We start from the raw sequence: 19,920 nt of genomic DNA on the forward strand, positions 1-19,920 counted from the left end.
TACTCTTTTACCAACGAATAGTGGGATTGACCGTCACATTATAACGACCCCACGGCTGAAAGGGCGATCTTGTTTGTTGGGACGGGGATTCGAACCCGCGACCCTCAGATTGCGAGTCGAGCGCCTTATCCACCTGGCAATGCCGGGCCCGTTTGGAATAGCATTAATACCCACTTGGTTCTCCAACGGTTGAACGTGAGGTATGACTGGAAGCCTTATTTTGGTGAAACCATACCCTGCTTATTTCGTTTCCAAATAGAGATCTTTCTTGATTATGTTGCGTACTGTTGCTCGAGGCATGTGGAGGTCTTTTCCCATTGAACTTTCTGTTCGTGAATTCTCTTACAAGACGCCGCACTTTGCTCACTACGGCTGGGGTAAGACTTGTTACAGGTCTTTATAGGTGTCCTTGGTGCCCAAAGTTGATCCACATTACTTTGTGTTTCAATGCTATTAAGTACAAGGGATATCCACGTTTCGGAAATTCTAAATCCCTGATCTTAGTACACGTTTACGGTCTGTGTATGAATATTTTGCATTACATATTGACATACCCTTCCCAAAAGTGCTCAATTTTCGGTGACTTCCCACACAACAGCAGACAAAGTTAAAATGTAGTTCTGGTACCTACCGTTACACTGCGACTTTGTATCGGCTATATTTGTCACATGATTTGCTGGTTTGTATATTTAAAACGATTTTAATGTAACGTGCTCAACGCTGTAGATGTAGCGATACTAAACTCCAACTTTATATTCATTTATGTGACCTACAGTCACATTTATATGTTTAACTTAGAGTTATCAAAGTTACTCTTACCTTTTCTACTTAAATAACTTCCATGAATATTAAAAAACCGGTTGAAAATTACGTCATGAATTGCATCCTGTCTTTGTTTTACTGCTACATTGCTTTGATAGAAGTTGTTCCATAACCAGTAACCTGAGCTAGTGTTGCTAAGCTGTTAATTACATATTATTATTTAAAGTACAATTCTTGTGGATCAGTAGAATTGTCCCAGGTAAATTATATTTGGTTCACGAGAGGACATCTAATAAGCCAGCATACAAGTCAAGAAACCCATTTTGGATCAAATATCACCCGTCATATTTGGTTCAAAGGTCAAAGGACCTATTCTCCGTTTGAAACAATATTTAGTGAAGCGAATATCATCGATGCCCTGTCACCAGTTCATAACTAAAAGTAGCCCCTATTTTATGTAATGATGATAATAATAATTAATAATATTTGTACTGTCAACATTGTTAAATGGGGCCGAAAAATGAAATTTGTAATTTTTGCTACAGGATAAGGTAGTTTTTAACGAACGTTAACTTAGTGATTTATAAATAAGAGATTAATGGTTTTGACCTATCTTTGATTAAATATTTTGAATTATTTTATCAGAACTATTAACATTTATTGTGTAAATTTTAATAAAAGACCAGTGACATATATCGAATGAAACAGATATAAGCAATTATTAATACCGCTATATTTGGGTTATTAATTTTGTAATTAATATTACAAATACCGTCTAAATGCTCCATTTATATTTTTACTTTTAGGAAATATTCATTGGACGACTTATACGTGATTGTTCTGACTAATTATTTATACAAGTTGGTAGCTATTCACTTCTAGCTTTATTTTATGTGAGTGTGGAGTAGTTGTAGTTGTTTTCTGGGTCTGTTATGTATTATAATCAATAAAAATAGGATATTAACACAAACTTATATCAGACACTAACTAAAGTCTATGCTCAAGCTGCCTATAAGGCACCTAGCGAAACAACATACACAGCAACATATTGTTACGTAGCTGCTTGTTTGATAATTTCCCGTAAAAATTCTTTCCGAGTGACTTCAGCGATACAAGTCCCTTCTTGATTAAAACTAGTTTATTCTTTCTTGTTACAAACTTTGTAATACACTTAATTTCCACAGTCACTTTAAACTTAACAACCTTTATAACACACGCTATAAATCACAGTGGTTCACACACTTTACTCACGGTGCCTACTATTCGCTTGACTCAGTTATCTCTATTTTCAATCTATCTGTATATCTTTCTTTCGCTGGCTTACATACTAAGAAAAGAGGGCGTCTAGCAAACACTGGGACATTAGCGAGGTTCCTCAATAGGTCATGATCCTTCTAGAAACTCCAGTGCGCATGCTCCCAGCGCTGTCGTAACAATATGAATTTCTTTTTCAAAGTTGGAATAGATACAAAATATTTGTTATAAATTTCGCGCAAAGCTACACGAGAGCTAACTGCGATAGCCGTCCCTAATTTAGCAGTGTAAGACTAGAGGGAAGGCAGCTAGTCATCACCACCCACCGCCAACTCTTGGACTACTCTTTTACCAACGAATAGTGGGATTGACCGTCACATTATAAGCTAGTCTTTTACCAACGAATAGTGGGATTGACCTTTACATCATAACGCCCCCACGGCTGAAAGGGCGAGCATGTTTGGTGTGACAGGGATTATAACCCGCAACCCACAGATTGCGAGTCGAGCGCCCTAGCCACCTGGCTATGCCGAGCCAGATACAAAAGAGTCAATAATTTCTGTTCTTCATCAATCACAGACAAATCACAGACTGTGTTAGGAAATAATGAAAACATTTTAACAACATTCAACCAAATAACAACGGCATAATAACGTCGCAGTGCTCTGCCATTCACTTAGACATTAGGCTATATACCAATATTAACAAAAAAGCTATTATTATGGGAATCCTTAGCTGTAAGCTTTACTTTAGGTTTAAAGAAACTGTAGTTAATAATCTACCCACTTTATAATAGGTATATCCCACAATCAATACATTTATTGTGATGACAACACTTCCATTGTTAAGGCTGCTATAGATTCTAAACATCATATAAAACCACCAAACTCTGAAATTTACGAACTTTAGACAATAACATAATGAACACTACACGAAATATACCACGTCTCCGATGATTTTCTTCTCGAACATAATTGTTTGTTTTTAGCATAAAGCTATACAATGGGCTATTCGCGCTCTGTTCACCGCTGGGAATCGAATCTTGGATTTTAGCGTCGTAAAAGTTCAAACTTTTCACTGACCCACTAGGCTACTCTCGAACACAAGATCATAACCTTAAACACAAAATCAAACAGACATTGAAAACTTATCTGAAGAATAGCATGAAAAGTGAAAGTTTCTGAAACAAATTAATTAGTGAAATGAACCCCAAGAATTTTTGTGGGTCAGCAGTAAGTTTATGGACTTACAACGCTAAAATCCATGGTTCCATTTTCCGCAGTGGACAGAGCACAGATAGCTTAATGTGTAGCTTTGTGCTAAAAAACAACAACAAAAAACAACTTTTGAATTCATTTCAAAAATCAACCAAACGGTAAGACCTCTCACAGCTATCTCACAATGAACACTAGTTCAGACAAAGCAACGACTGACCTACATAAAATTGAAGCCATCACCTGGAACTTGCGTTCCTCATCTTATGTAACCAACATTTTTATAACAACTCGATGTCAGAATTTTATTAAAGGCAGTTGTGATTATTTTAATCTCAGATATTCAACAAATATTCATACGCATTAAATGAAAAACAAAATAGCAATTGATCTGACCATTTACCCCATTAAAATTCAAGTTTACCAACATCGTGATTAAACTCAGAACACCCACCCCTTTTTCTCTCTTAACGAACTTATTTAGTCTCTCTCTCTATATATATATATATATAACTAGTAGAACGTGTCGAAATGTGACAAAAAATGTATAACATTATTGTGTTTTAAGCCACGGTCTAAAAGTAAGGATTATCGAATTTATAATGGAGAAATTGTTTCCAAAACCCTCTTGTAAACCACATTTTCAATATTTCCACTTCCAGGGACGTAAATTTTTAACCAATAGAATGATCGTACCTTGGATTGCACTATGTAGAGCTAAACACGTGAAAAAAATTGGCAAATATATCATTTAATCTAACTGAAGCAATTTACAAAGGTTGTAATCTTAAGCATAATAATAATGCCCCCCCCCCCAGTGGCACAGCGGTATGTCTGCGGACTTACGACGCTGGAATCCGGGTTTCGAAACCCGTGGTGAGCAGAGCACAGATTGCTCATTGTGTAGCTTCGTGCTTAATTACAAACAAACAAAGCATGATAATTTGTCTCGTGTGTCTAAAAACCACTGGATGCTTTATGTCATTCCGTATTTAAATATAAATTACATCATTGTGACTCGTCTTAACATCAGTTGAAATGAAGTCATACGGTTCTCGATTTTTCCCCCTAACCGAACAAGTTAGAGTAAACAACAACATCTGTACAATGTTTGCACCTAAAGCCGGTGTCCAACAGGCGGCAGTAGTGACCTCTTTCGTGTTCAACCTGTACGTTAATGACATAAATTTTAAATTTTCCTTCTATCAGTAGCTCAGCTATTCACAATTTTCTGATAATGTCTTGTCTGACTTAATTCATCTATTAAATGTGTAACCTCCCTGGAAGTATAAAGTCGTCCCAATCATCTTTAAAACTGGTGTGATAAGGGGAGACTTAATCTCAACCCAAGTAAAACAAAGATAATTGTGTTTTCTAGAAGAAATTCACCTTAAACAGGAGAACCACAAGAAAACTAAACGTTTACGAATAACACTGAAGCACCCTACTCAGATTACCTTAAGTTTCTTTGAATAACGTGGAAAAATAGTTTTCAGCAGTCTGACTAAGATAATTTGTAATAAAATGAAATACGTAAACTCTGAGGGATCTTTACATTATCGAAATCCTTAAAAACGTATGGACAAGTTTTATAAAATCATATTCTTCAACTGGCAGCTAGATAACGTTACATTATAGACAGTACAAAATTAGGTATCTTAACTGGCAGCTGGATAATTTAATCTACAGAAAGTACACGATTATATACTTCAATTGGCAACTAAACTTGTCGCACTACACCAACCTGACAGTAGATATTGTACTATAAGTGATCTAAGAGTAATTGAGTTACTGTAAAGTTCTTAAAAATCTTTTAATGCCAAACACTTCATTAACTTTTTAAAACACATTTCCTACACTCTACAGGAATGGACTAGCTATCCCTATTTCATCTTATAGACATTCTTCTGACAGATTCGGATGAAACTTGATAAATTATTTTAAAAATATCAATTACGACTCTAAAGAAGAGACTAATTCGGGATTCTAAAAACAAAACTTAGCCATTATCACGAACCAATATTCAAATAAAGCTGAATGAGGAAACGATTGAAGCAAAACGGTAGCTCCTGATTATTCTGGGACCACCCCTCAACTTACCGTCTTATTGGTTATTAATTGTTTTCTAACCTTTTTAAATTGTTGACAACGAGATGTTTCAGATTATGTTAGTTAACACTGAAATTTTACAGGTAGCGTTAGGTGACAATGAGCTGTTTCAGATAGTGTTAGTTAACACTGAAATTTTACAGGTAGCGTTAGGTGACAATGAGCTGTTTCAGATAGTGCTAGTTAACACTGGAATTTTACAGGTAACGTTAGTTGACAAGGGGACGTTAAGATTGGTATTTGTTGACAGTGGGCCTTAACGATTGGTGTTTGTAAAGAGAGGCGTGTTAGAGATGAGGTCAACTGACCATAGGCTGTTATTGATGTGGGTGGTTGACAGTGGGCTGTTACAGATGGTGTTGGTTGACATCAGGCTGTTATGGATGGAGTTGTTTGACAGTGAACTGTTACAGATGGTGTTAGTTGACATCGGGTTGTTATGGATATGTTGGTTGTTAAATGGGCTGTTACAGATGGTGTTGATTGACAGGGAACTGTTACGGATGTGGTTGGTTGACAGGGGTGCTACGGGTGGAGTTGACTGACAGTATGCTGCTACGAGTGGTGATGGTCGACATCAGGCTGTTGCGGATGGTATTGATTTACAGGGGCTGTTCTGGTGATGTTTACAGTGGGCTGTTATGAGTAGAGGATGGATATTACAATATACTGCTCCACATTAGTTACATTAAAATAAATTCTTATTAAAAACTTTTTAAAGTGTTTTTATAACGAAATTGTTTTTTGCTATATATAAAATATGATCGATTTAAATATTACAAACAGTTTATTTCCATCAATAATCCTTCACTGGAATTGGTAGCATTCACACAATCTTAAGAGTAATTTAAATATTTATTTGGCATGTTCTACAACTATACAATCACCTCTATTTCAATACAGTCACATTTCTCTTTATTCGCATGTAATGTATATATTAAAAGATTAACAAATAGCACTATATCATGTTACCAATAGCTGTATTTATCGTGTTACAAAGATCATTATTGATCATGTCTTAACACGACATTAATAAGACAGTTGAAAATATGAGTTAATACTAATAAGATTTAAACTCTAAAGGTGTTCTGGTAATTTTTTTTTCATAAACTGTTTTAGTACTGAAATGATAACAATTACTAGTAAAAGATTACTAATTTTTAAAATAATGTTCTGATTTTAAACCACCTTCCGTAAATGGTGGTTACTGTAATCGGTTACATCTGTTTATAACCATGTATGTGTGCCCCACTTTCTTAGCTAATACTTGAGATAATATAAGAAACCTAAATCTATAATGATTGAACGAACACGGTAAGTTCAAATTGGTTACTAGTTGTCACAGTTCACATATCAGTGTCACTGACAATAGTTTTCTTTAGAAAAGCTTTTATCTGTATAAAGCATGGTTAAAAAGTTTTTCACTCGGTTCAGAGAGGTGTATCTCAGACATATGACATTGTAGATTGAGTTGAATTTACAGAATATGATCTTATGTAAAAGCACAACTTGTGAACGCAGGTAAATGAGTATGAAACATGAGTCAGCAAGAGACCAAGTTTTGGAAGAAACTAGGAAGGAATACTGCAGAAATATTGTAGCAGTATTGTGCCACCTGGCGTTAAATTGTTTTTTTTCTGTCATTGTGTTTCACATTTCACGGAGTTATACTGTATAAATTTCAATTCATTCGGCACTGTCATGTCTGAGCTATACCCTTGTGAACCGATTCAAAACTTTATAGCCACCCTGTATATAAGTCATAATTAAAATGTAGTTATATCAATACCTGTATAAGTTATTTTTATGTTACTAAGTTGCATCTAAATTTAGGTGTATATATATATGCATGAACGCTTACTCACCATGACTAATGTGTGTAAAAATTTACTGTAACAAGAGCATGGGACACAGATCATACAGAAGACTTTTGTTGGAGTATAATGACTGTTATAGATAGTGTTAGTATCAAGTGGATGTCCAAAAAGGTTTTTAAAAGTGTAGAAACAACTTTATCTGAAGTGGTTTATGTAAAAATCAAAGAGTAAATTAAAGTGTACTTGATGTGTTATCTCTAAACAATAAATGTGTTAGAGTTTGATTACACAAGTATGTTCACAAAAATGACAAGATTCATTTCCTGCCTTTTCTTTTAAATGATGCATGCATGTCTGTCACACAACCGACAAATTGACTCTAACAAATTAAGTGGAAGAGACAAATTAACCTTCTCAGTTTTGCTCTATTATCCTGGTGGTACGAACAAGAAAATACAAACACCGTTTTCTTTATATTTCTTGTAACTGTTTCTGAGAGACACAATATATAATTCTCAAGTAACGATTAAGTTTGAGGTCAAGGTTGTGTTTTAGCGCAAAGCTACTCAATAGGCTACTTGCGCTTTGTGAACCGTGAGGAATGGAACCCGGGATTTTAATACTGTAATTCCGTAAACTTATCGTTAACCCAACTCAGGACTCTAAGGTGAAAAAACAAAAAAAAAACATTTTGATTAATCCGTTTCTTACATGCAAGGTGTACTTTTTCAGGGAAAGTTTAGTTCAGATCGATAATCAAGGATTACTTCTCAAGTTCACAGGGTATGATCGTCATAACATGCAAGACACAAAAACGCTAGGTGGCGTGTTCTCGACCCTATATAAAAGAGAACCTGTGAACGCTGTTTGTATTTCTTGCAGGTAGCTACAATTCTCGGTAACGAGTACATTTCTTCACAGTTTTGAATAACCAGCGTTTCTGCTAAACAGACACAGTAGATGTTACTTTCTTCATAAGATTTATGGCATGAATCTCTAAGTAATGGATTAATAAGTGACATTCGATGAAGCTGCTGAATGATGTCTTATTCATGTGTAAGCTGTAAGTAAAACAAAATATCTCCTCAGCAAATCCATAGACATATAACTCAACAACTTAGCCCTAAATTGAGCTTATAATACGTGATGTATGCAAGTTCTCTTTACGGTAAAACTCCTGGGTTTCGCGATTTTTATCTAAACCGATATGATATTATGTTAGTGATCACGTTTTTACTCGTTGTGATCTAAAACGATGTGATATTATGTTAGTGATCACGTTTTTACTCGTTGTGATCTAAACCGATGTGATATTATGTTAGTGATCACATTTTTACTCATTGCCCAAATATTACCCTACGAATATTACCTTGTACCAGTTCATATAATTCTCAAATATTCATTTCTAAATTTATTCTTCGCCTTATGTTTACAATTAGGATATTATAAAAATTCATGTTCCCTCACGCTAAAAGCTAATTGATTATTCTTATACGATATACAGTTCCTAATGTATTTCAATTCGCAGATTCATCAATTCTGTGTTCTTATTCTTCAAAACAAAACAAAAAACAACAACACACAACCAGTACGAACATAATAGGGTATCTTATTCAGTTTCATCATTTACTAGTGAAACGTATTATTTTTTCCTTTCATTTAATGTATTCGATTCCCCGCTGTGGATAAAGTGCAGATAACCCATTATGAAACAATCAACAGATTAATGGATATATAGTAAAAATTAGAAACTGCATGAAATTGTAGATTTATATGTTATTCATAGAAAATACCAAACCTCAGACAGTTCAGTTTAATAAGCTTGGTATGGCTTGTTGGTTAGGGTACTCAATTTGTAATATGCGTTATAATATGGTGGTCTATTCCACTATTCGTTGGTAAAAGAGTAGTCCAGGAGTTGGCGGTGGGTGGTGTTGACTAGCTGCCTTCTCTCTCTTGTTTATCACTTCAAAACTAGGGACGGCTAGAGCAGATAGTCTTCGAGTAGGTTTATGCGAAATTCAACGAACAAACAAATTTTAATAAAATTTTAGCAGACTTGACTTTGAAATTCCATGCACACATGGTTTCGTTTGGTTAAAAACTATAATAAAGCTAACTAAAACGTAACTATAATTATTACGGAAAAGTAGACTGAATGCAGAGTTTATAGCTTTTAAAAATGGAAATATAGATTAGTTGTAACAACTGATCGAAAGCACAGGTAGCATAATGCAGCTAAACTGTAAATTAGCAAAATGATAATTGAATTCAGAATAAAACGGATAACTTTTAAATAATAAATTATGTTTACAATTCCGACATACCATGGCGTTGTTTGGGTACAAATGAAGTCAGGCTACGAACCTTTCAAAAGCTTTTAAATTTCAATGATCATCTTTCGAAACCCAATTATATATATTGTCCATTCGTAATAATTACATTAAAAAAAGTCATGTTGGCAACACAAAGGTTGGTAGTCCCCTAGTGCATGGGTCAGCGGTAAAGTTACGGACTTAAAAAAGCTAAAATCCAGGGATTGATTCCCCATAATGGACAGAGCGCAAATAGACGATTGTGTAGCTTTCTGCTAACATAAAATTTTGTTTGATTTTGCGTCGATGTTCTGAATTGTCAAAAAAATTGGATACATTTTCAGCTCTTTCCATTAATGTTTCGGTAAAATAGCTTGTACCTTGTTCAGTGCTTTTATCAACATTAGAAATTTTTCTGAAACAAGAATTAACTTACTATCAGAGTGTCTTAAAGCTTATAATGCTATACTATCGAATTTGATGAGACTCTTGAAGCACACTAATAACATTTATTCACATGATACAGAATTAATGGGTATAACAAATATCTTACCAATTATAAAATTAACAAATACTTGTATCTTAAATAAGAGGGATATTGACACTGTGTGAAATGTAAATAGTATTTATTTCTGGGTTCTATAAGAAAAATACTAACACATTCTGAATTGTAAACAACATTTACTTCTAGGTTATGCAACAATAACTTGACTGCGCATTTGTATAGCTATTAATATATCCATCTATAACGTGGGATAGATAACGAAATGTTTCCATCATTGATCTTATTCTTCAGCTAAAACTGATCGCCCTAAACAGGTGTTTACTATATAACGGATGTCTATATTCCTATATTGATCAGAGTTTAACGTGAATACATTTATATAATGTAGTTTATTATTCCTGTTTCCGTTTGCTAGGAGATGGTATCATCTATCTAATGTGATACGATACAGCGTTTTTGTAAGATTCTTTGCATTCTGGTATTTATTGTATGTTAGTGTATATTTATATACGTATTTTTTAATCTTCTAGTTACCCGCTTATTCTTTTATATCTTTCACTGCTGGTGGGGATCACATATTTTATTATCTCATATACTTTTATATTTTTGACTGTTGTAACGCTTAGCGTAAACAATTAACAACAACAAAAAAAAAGATGAAATCGCTCAATTGACTTCATCAGTAAATCCAACATTCAAGATATTTTTTGTGTGATTCATTTGTTACCTTATGACAAACAACGTCATGGATCCACAAGCAATTTGGTGTATAAATAGTTTTGGAAATTTTGAATTGAACGATAATTTTACGGTTAATCGTTTTCAAATGCTTTCTCGTAATGTTTAGTAACGAATGTGCTTTATCAAGAGTTGGGAAACAAAATTACACGATCTGTGATAGTGCGAGGAAATATGTATTTCATGATGCAAACATTTTCAAGTTTTTTAAATGTTTGATTCTTCACACAGATGCAGGCTCATTCATGTGGCTGTTTAGCAATGTGCCTCTCATAATGACAGTGAGTTTTCATTTCTCGGGTTTCGTCAATCTCACCTAGCAATCACACTGTTTGTGGCATAACCGTTTTTACCTAAATTAAACAGCACATTATCTTAAATGACAGCGCTTTTCAAACTGGAGCCCGTGAATTATGTCTGAAATTTCATTAAAATGTTTTAAAAAATATGACTTATAGAATACAAAATATTTTCATAAAATTAAAGTTATATGAATTAAAACATTTGATTTTTTAATACAACTTTTTGTATCCACAGAATCTTAAAAAAAAAAAATCTGTAGATTTTGGGTCCGCGAAAAATTTTTAAATTAAAAGTGGTTATCGAAGTTTCAGAACCTCTGTTATAGGACATTCACTTTTGACTTATATTTGTGATAATTGAGAACTAAATTTTATTTAGTAATTCTCTTAAACAAAGTAGCAACTTTTGTGTACTTTTGATACTTAACAAAAATATGCAGTCCTGTTTGTTTGTTTTTGAATTTCGCGCAAAGCTACATAAGGGCTATCTGCGCCAGCTGTCCTTAATTTAGCAGTGTAAGGCAGCTAGTCATCACCACCCATCGCCAACTCTTGGGCTACTCTTTTACCAACGAATAGTGGGATTGACCGTCACATTATAACGCCCCCACAGCTGAAAGGGCGAGCATGTTTGGTGGAACTGGAATTCGAACCCGCGACCCTCAGACTGCGAGTAGAGCGCTCTAACCACCTGGCCATATGCAGTCCCGCTCGAACTTTTATCATTTTCATCTCTTTTATACAATCGTTGTTTTATTCTTCTATTATTAAACAAAAATTTGGCTTTTCACCTGTCGTTAGACTGAGATGATCATTTGTATCACACAGATAAACATGTATGGCAACACAGTTCAACTCTTTAGGTTATTTGAACATCTTGAAAACTATTTTCTCCCAGTTACTCTGTTAGCCAAATAAGTAATTCTCCTAGTTAATTAGAAATCGTTGAAATACTAAGCTTCATAAGAGACCTAGAGGGTAATTAAGTGAATAAATGGAAAAAAAGAATTTTAAAGTGACGGAGTAAATTTGTTGATTAAGAATATTAGGACCTCTATACACTGCACCTCTATACCCTTGTTACTCTCTCTCTCACACACACACATGAGTAAAGAGAAATAGAATGAAAAAGTTAAAACTTACTAGAAGATTAAGTGATAACAGCAGTTGTCACAAGAAATGTTAATGACCTTTCAGTGAACGAAAAATGTGTATCAGAGATACAACGAAGATCTGACAGGACAAAAGAGTGGAAAGTATAAAACGAATATATTTTATGATGTTAACGTAACGTAGAAAATGTGTCTTTACCTAAGTAATCATACCGCTTTACCCTTCAAAAAAATATAACTAACTCATCGGAACTATACTGGGATAGACAGGTCCACCTTTCTAAAGCGCTCGGTTATAGGAAAACATAACATTTATGGTTACTACGATAACCAGCGTAGGTTAAAACATCATTTAACTTATAATGTATTAATTATGAAGCGTATGTAGTTGCTTTTGCCTTTACTTTATTAGATTATCTTACTATTTGTTACAATTCACACCTGTAGAGAATACACATATGCCCTGAAACGTTTATGAAGTATATATTTATCAATTGTCATCATTTTTTACAGCTGTTAGACCTGACAGAATGAGAGGAGGCCGAAACAAATTTGGACCAATGTATAAACGGGAGAGGGCACGTAAGTTGCAGCTGTTACGACAAAAGCAGATGATTCAGTTTCAGTGCTTACCGTCTCAATGTGAAATGGTGCCTTCCAGTTCCTTTGTTTCTCCTTCTTTGTCAGCTACAGTTACAACCCCTTACATGTATTCCCCAGAATCAGCTCAGGTGAAGCAAGAACTAATTCAGATTCCACAGCTAAGCTCGTCTACAAGCTCCGCCGACTCATCTTCTCTTTCAGTTTTATCAACCACTACCCAATCCCACATATCTCTACCCACACAGCTGGCCAACAATTACCAACACTCTTCTGTTTCTTATCTAACAGACATTAGCAAAACAACATGGATGACTGCTCACAATCCACCCAATTCAGCTCCAAGTCCCATAACTCATCACTCTGCATATTTACCCAAACCATATTACTGTGACCCTGGTCCTTCCTCAGCTGGACCAGTTCCCTTATTAACAGGGGGAAACAAAATCCCAGAACTAATATGTGAGTTCCAGATGTCATTACCTGATGACAAAGACTGGCAAAGCCATCTCTTCGGTCTCCTTCAGAATCAGACGTATAACCAGTGCGAAGTTGATCTCTTTGAGCTTATGTGCAAAATGATAGATCAATTTCTCTTTGCTCAAGTGGACTGGGCTAGAAACACCATCTTCTTCAGAGACCTGAAAGTAAGCTTTTATTTGATGGTAAAATCATTTATGATCTTGTTCACCAATGAAATATGTGGTTATTAAGCTATAAACTAGTCTTTTTTAGCTCTCACTACGTTAGTACTTGATGAAAATGAAATTACATTGATCTTAAGAGCTTATAACCTTCTATGAGATCGAGAACCCGTTATGTTAGTCTATCCTACCGTCTGTGAATGCTAATGTTTATTTCCCAGTATATTTTCATATAACTGAAAAAAATATGAAAGTAGCCTAAAAACGGCATAATCGTCATTGGTCTGAAAGAAATTACTACATTGGCAAATCTGAATTTGCAGTTTAGTTTTAGATGAAATGCGTACTTGCTTGAATGGAAATCTGAGTACTGATTTAGGAATTAAAAGTTTAAATATCTAAATGAAAAAACTGCATTGATGTAGCTTTATATTTGAAGGCCGACGACATCGAAAAAAGTAAATGAGTATTTTAGTTTTGTTTAATTAAACGTGAGTAATTGTGTGGCTTGTATTGTCTACTAATTAGAATTTTACTTAGTAAACGTGTGGCCCTGATCAAATGTTGTAGTTTTAAAACAACTACAGACATATCGGGACTGTAAATTATATATCATGTATATGGTTTAAAAATAATGGTACCAATCTTGGAGACACGTTAAATCAACCTTTACTGAACAAAGACTGGTTCGTAAACTGAAGATTCTTATCTTCATTGTAGGTATTTAATAATACTTTTATTTCAGTGCGAGGAATAAAAAAATCAATGTTTGGTGTCAGACGAAAACACTTGGTGGATTTGTTTATGATACTGTTGTGTCTGTTGCTTCCTTTTAGATAAAATAGTTCATAAACACCTCTATTCAAGTGTAACACCCGTTGGTTTTTCATTTTCGTGCTATCTAAAAATCATAAGCATTCCGTGGATTATTATTTAAGTTTGATTTCTTCTAATGATATTCTCGAGCAGAGTTTTAATCGCGATACTAAACATTTGAAGGTGCTTGGTAACGCGAAGTTATCAAGAAATCTACTGAATGAGTGTGAAACACTTAAGCTGATAAAGTAATGGAGATTTTTTACGCCTAATAGAATTATAAAATATTGCTTATCTGCAAATGTTTTTCTTCACATTCTACTTAATTAGTTCGATATTTCCATAAAGAATTGTTTAACTTAATTAAAATGGACGTCAAGAATGAACACCTGTAGTCAAGCATGACTATAAAACTTACAGTATTACTTGACAAGAGAGAAAATTTCCTTCTGACTTATGTAGAAAAGATTGACCCGAGCTGACAGTAAACAGGATATTTGTCTAGTGAATTCAAAACTTCTATTTTTATCAATACAAAGGTGAACGTTTTATAAAGGGTTTCTTAGAATAATGAACAAACAGAAGAGCAAATTGTATTTGTAATTCTTACAAGTTCCAGACTCCAGGTATTATTCAAAGTTTGTATGGTAGTTCCATAAAATAGAGCTCCAAAATAACTTTAGATACTACAAGTCTGTGGGAAAGATGAGTTGTAGCATCAGAATGCATTGGATGATACGAATCCTCATGAAGATTGAAACTTGTATGCTTTATGTGTAACAACGGTGAAAGAAATAATATGTAGCTACTTATATTACACTGTCATCAGTATCGCTTGACAAATATAATTTTGCCTAATTACAAAGTATTGGGGCTTAAAGATATTTTACTGTGATGTTTAAGTTATTGACGATGAAAATTTGTTTCTAGAACATACAAATAGATGTCCTCCTTCTCAGTTGCTAACTGGAGCTAACATAGGTCAAATATTAAAGCAGAATCTCAGAAGGTAAAGGGCGCTCAACGTCAATCTGCGGGTCGCGGGCTCGAACTCCCATTTTCAAAGATACTCGCTGTTTCAGCCGCGGTGGTATTATAATGTAACGCTCAATATTATAATGTAATGGTTGGCGATGGGTGGTGTTGACTAGCTATCTTCCCTCTAGTCTATGACTGCTAAATTGTGGACGACTAGCGCAGATAGCCTTCAATTAGCTTTGTGCGAAATTCAAAACAAAAAAGCAATCAAATCAGAAATTCAGTGTAATTTATTCGCAAATAAGTGAGATGACAAAGCAAAACAAAAAAGCTATAATAGCAAGTTGTACAACACATATATATTTTATTCGTAATCATCATGATTAGGAATAGTCCTAAATATAAAATAATGTCAAATAACACATTTATTAAAACTCTAACTTAAAAAATTAAAACGTGCAGAAGCCTTCACAAATGAATCAATGTTCTATCCAAAGAAGAAAGCAAACCTTTTGAAAAATCACGTTGACGTTTGGATAAACATTTTGATGGGGAATTGTTAGATAAGCAATTCAACAAGTCATGTGACAATTACAGCTAATATAAGGTCGCGGAGGAATGGCATGTGTCAGAACTACATTTTGACATTGTTTGATGTTTCATAAGTAGTGTGAAGTCACCGAAAATTGATCGCTTTTGGGAAGAGTATGTAACAGCCCTTTCCGACGCGAAGTATTCATACTCTCAGACTATAAAGATGTATTTAGATTGGGATTTAGAATTTCCAAGACAGAGATATCCCTTGTACTTAATGGCATTTGAAAACGAAGGAAGGTGAATCAAATAGGATCATCAAGAAACAGACCTGAAACAAGCCGTACTACATCTGGAAAAGCGACACAAGTCGCGTGTATACGAGTTTTTTCCACATCATATTTGTTCAATCGTCGGATACCTGAATCAGCTGTAGAATGAAATGGATATTGATACCATTTTTATACGAAAACATTTTGATGAAGATGCCGAACACAGCATCTATGGATTTCTGAGTGATTGGATTGTTAAAACGAGCAATGAGAAACCATTGTCCCTATATACTAAATGGCTTATGGAAAGCCGCCAGACACGATGCGAGCGCTTTAGACATGACAGCGTTACGACGAACTTTGTTTGTTTGTTTTGAATATCGCGCAAAGCTACACGAGAGCTATCTGCGCTAGCCGTCCCTAATTTAGCAATGTAAGACTAGAGGGAAGGCAGCTAGTCATCACCACCCACCACCCACTCTTGGGCTACTCTTTTATCACCGAATAGTGGGATTGACCGTCACATTATAACGCCCCACGGCTGAAAGGGCGAGCATGTTTAGCGGGATGGGAATTCGAACCCGCGACCCTCAGATTGCGAGTCGAGCGCCCTAACCACTTGGCCATGCTGGGCCTTACGACGAAGTCTTTTGCAATGGAAATTACATTACAGAGTCATTTTCAAGATGCACAGTCGTCGGATAGAGCATGACCGGACATGGCAACATGGGCTTTAATGACGTGATGAACTTACAAAATTTATACGTGGCCAGAAGATATGAGAACAGACACAATCTTGTCATTGTTATTATTTTATATTTCTATTATTATCAACTTTATGTTATAAAAATAATATATTCAAACAAATAATTAGGTAAAGGCCACAAAAAGTATGATAACAGAGATTGAGTTCATTGTGTAGGAGCTGCTAATTCGTTTGAGTTTATTGTTACTTTAAGGATCGCTGACTTCACTCTTTGCAAAACATGTACGTTTTCAGCTATGAATGGTTTTTAATTAGGTAGTTTCAGAATACTTTTATTCCTGTTTATTTTAGGCGTAGTTTCATGTCTGTTATATATGGTTATAAAGGTTTCAGTCTTTAAGTATGAAGTTTTAATCCTAGTGAATCCTAGATTGAATCATATGGTAATTTACAGAGTTTTGTGTCGTTTTAGGTGCATCTATGTCGGCAATTATATATAAGTTAAAATGTCGCATTACTTTAAAATGAGATAACTTAAGGCCGCGTTTTTTTCTTCTTATTTTCAAGTTTACAAAATGTGACCAATATCTTCACTTATGCACACTTAATACACCTTTTCAGTACTTGAAAGATCGTTACTTCTACTTTATCTAAAACCGCGTATGTTTCGAAATAGCATTGATAATGTTCTGCAGTTCTAGCGAATGAATTCTTATATATTTATTTTTGCACGTTTCTTTGGGAAAAAACAAGTTCCTATAGCTGGCACGTTTACGAAATTATTTACTACTGACATGCATACTATTTATCCACAGAAACAAAATTCGCTATTAAATTACCTTATTCCTCCTTTTCCTGTACAAATAGCCCCGCTCATAATTTGAACGCTGAAAAACTAAACACGAAGTATAATTTAGATATACTCAAGTTTCTGGCCAAACGACTTCTTTTGTAAGTATCAAACTAGTAAAGACTTCACGGAACGTGGTCATGAAATACTGATTTATCACACGGAAATTGTTTCTTATTTAAATAGATACAGCAGTAATTTACTGACTTTTAATTCATGCTATTTTGTGTCTTTGGATATAGTTTTTTGTTTTACCGAAGAAAATTTGACTGTAGCAAATTACACATATATACCTACCTACCACACATTACGCAAAGAGAAAATTGCAATATTTCACAGTCTATTTGGTAAGCCTATTTTGAAATCAAGTTTCTTTTACTTGTAATGCATCAACATCAAAACTTACGATCAATGTTTCCCATATTGAACAAAATGAACCCCAAAATAGCCAAAGTTTAGAAATTGTTCGCTAAATATAAAGTGACATATAAGGAGTAAAAGGTTCTGAAATGCACAACACAGGTAATAGAAAAAAATGAATACCCTAATTTAACTCTAGATAATTCACTAACATTTGACAAGAATAGGAAAGTTATTCTTATGTGGGCATTATCAGCCTTGTAATGAGGAATCGAAAAATGATGTTGTTTTGTAAATGAAAAGTATTTGTCAATCATATTCCAAAAAGGTAAGTCTTTTTAAACTTGAAACAAGGTCAGCTAGAAAGCATGAAAGTATTTTAAAAGTTCAATGAAGTAAGAAAAAGAAACTACAACTAAAATGTTTAGGTATAAACAATAACACTAGTAATATTAATTAACTGTCAACTCAACGCTTTCATTCCATTTTTATACCTGTTACTGAATTTTTTTAGAAGCAATAACACCTGCTCCCTAAACAGGTGGCGAAGAAAATGTTGTCTACTGGCACGTAGATCTATCAGACTTTGGTAGGCTCAGTTAAATCTAAATTATTAACTTAAGTAACAGATTATACATTTGAGCTTTATACTGTGTAGATATATTCGAAATAACTGGTATGTTTATACTAATAGTGTATTAGACATATTGGTGAAATCCACTGGAGTACTTCAGTGAAAGCCCCTCCCTCCCGAAGCTCAGAGGTAAGTTTGAGGGACCACATTACTAAAAACTGGTTTTTAGCCCTTGTGGTAAACACAGCACAGATAGCCCATTGTCTAGCTTTGTGCTTAACAACGAAAAACAACTCTTCATTGAGAATGTTTCATTTCTAATTAAACAACATAAATAAAAAATTGGGAATTTTAAAACTTGCAAATAGGGGTCGTAAAAAAGTAACCAAACAAGGCTGGAGATACTGTTAACATTATTTACTCAAAATACAAACCCATATTTTGTCTCCATGCTGTTACCTAGAAGTAGATTTGGTGGAGCCAGAAGAGGGATTTCTAGTTTGAGTAAATAATGTCTACAATATCTCCAGCCTTGTTTGCTTATTTTTTTTTACGATCTCTATTTGCGGGGTTTTAAATTCTAAATTTTTTATTTATCTTGTTTCCTGGCTTTTTTATGTTAAACTTTGAGCAAAGGATTACTTGATATGGTAGCTAACTTTATACATTGTGATGATAATAAACATAGCTAATAGCTACCTGATACGGTCATGATGATTTACTGTAGCTATTGACTATTTGATGTGTCCCTATATCGCAGTGGATAGCGCGTTGGATTTCTAATCCAAAGGTACCGGGTTCGTTCCCCGGCAGGGATGCCACCACCATTGCCTGGTCCCAAGTCCAGGATGAGAAAGGAGGAGGGTTGGGCGCGGGGCTAGCAACTCCGCCCCGTAAAAACCAACCTGCTAAAAAATTACTGCAACAACAACTTCCGTCGGCGAGGTGTTGTTGGGGCCTTATGCTCCAGTGGGAGTCTACAGGGATTATTGTTATTGACTATTTGATAGCATTAGTTCGAAATGTAAAATATTAAGCTGCAACTGGAGATTGTCATGGATATTGGTTTGAGAATATAGTGAGAATTTAGAGTTTCTGTAGAACTTACTTTTTTATATAAAACATAACAATGGGAAAATATATGCCTAAACTAAGACTCAACCTTCACTAGGCGCGTATAAAATTTTACCAGTAGAAAAGCAGGCTTTTCAAATAAAACATATGCGTCTAAAACATCGCTTTAAATAAACCTTCGTGTATTTTAAAGAGTTTGATTGTTTGTTTGTAGTAAAGCCAAAGCTACACAGTGGGCTATCTGTGCTCTGCCCACTACGAGTATCGAAACCCGTTTTCTAGCGTTGTAAGTCTGCAGACATGCTGCTGTGCCAGTGGGGGGCGTGTCTTTTAAAGTAATTATTCTACGAATGTGTGTAATAAAATGTAATATTATGTGTATTG

At 34.6% G+C, this 19,920-nt stretch overlaps 1 protein-coding gene across 2 annotated transcripts in view; it reads left to right on the top strand.

Moving 5' to 3' along the window:
- The window catches only part of LOC106471508 (nuclear hormone receptor FTZ-F1-like), a 64,148-nt gene that overhangs the window by 29,682 nt on the left and 14,546 nt on the right, over positions 1-19,920 (top strand). The window contains exons 1-2 of one of the 2 annotated variants that reach the window (XM_022400117.1): positions 8,103-8,219; positions 12,642-13,375. In XM_022400117.1, coding sequence (XP_022255825.1) covers positions 8,195-8,219; positions 12,642-13,375 — 759 coding nt within the window. In that variant the 5' untranslated portion in view covers positions 8,103-8,194. Of the gene's footprint in view, positions 1-8,102; positions 8,220-12,641; positions 13,376-19,920 lie in introns of those variants that run through there. The other variant, XM_022400116.1, reaches the window with a different exon arrangement.

The sequence above is a fragment of the Limulus polyphemus genome, unplaced genomic scaffold, assembly GCF_000517525.1.
Source record: "Limulus polyphemus unplaced genomic scaffold, Limulus_polyphemus-2.1.2 Scaffold4665, whole genome shotgun sequence".
Taxonomy (NCBI): Eukaryota; Metazoa; Arthropoda; class Merostomata; order Xiphosura; family Limulidae; genus Limulus; species Limulus polyphemus.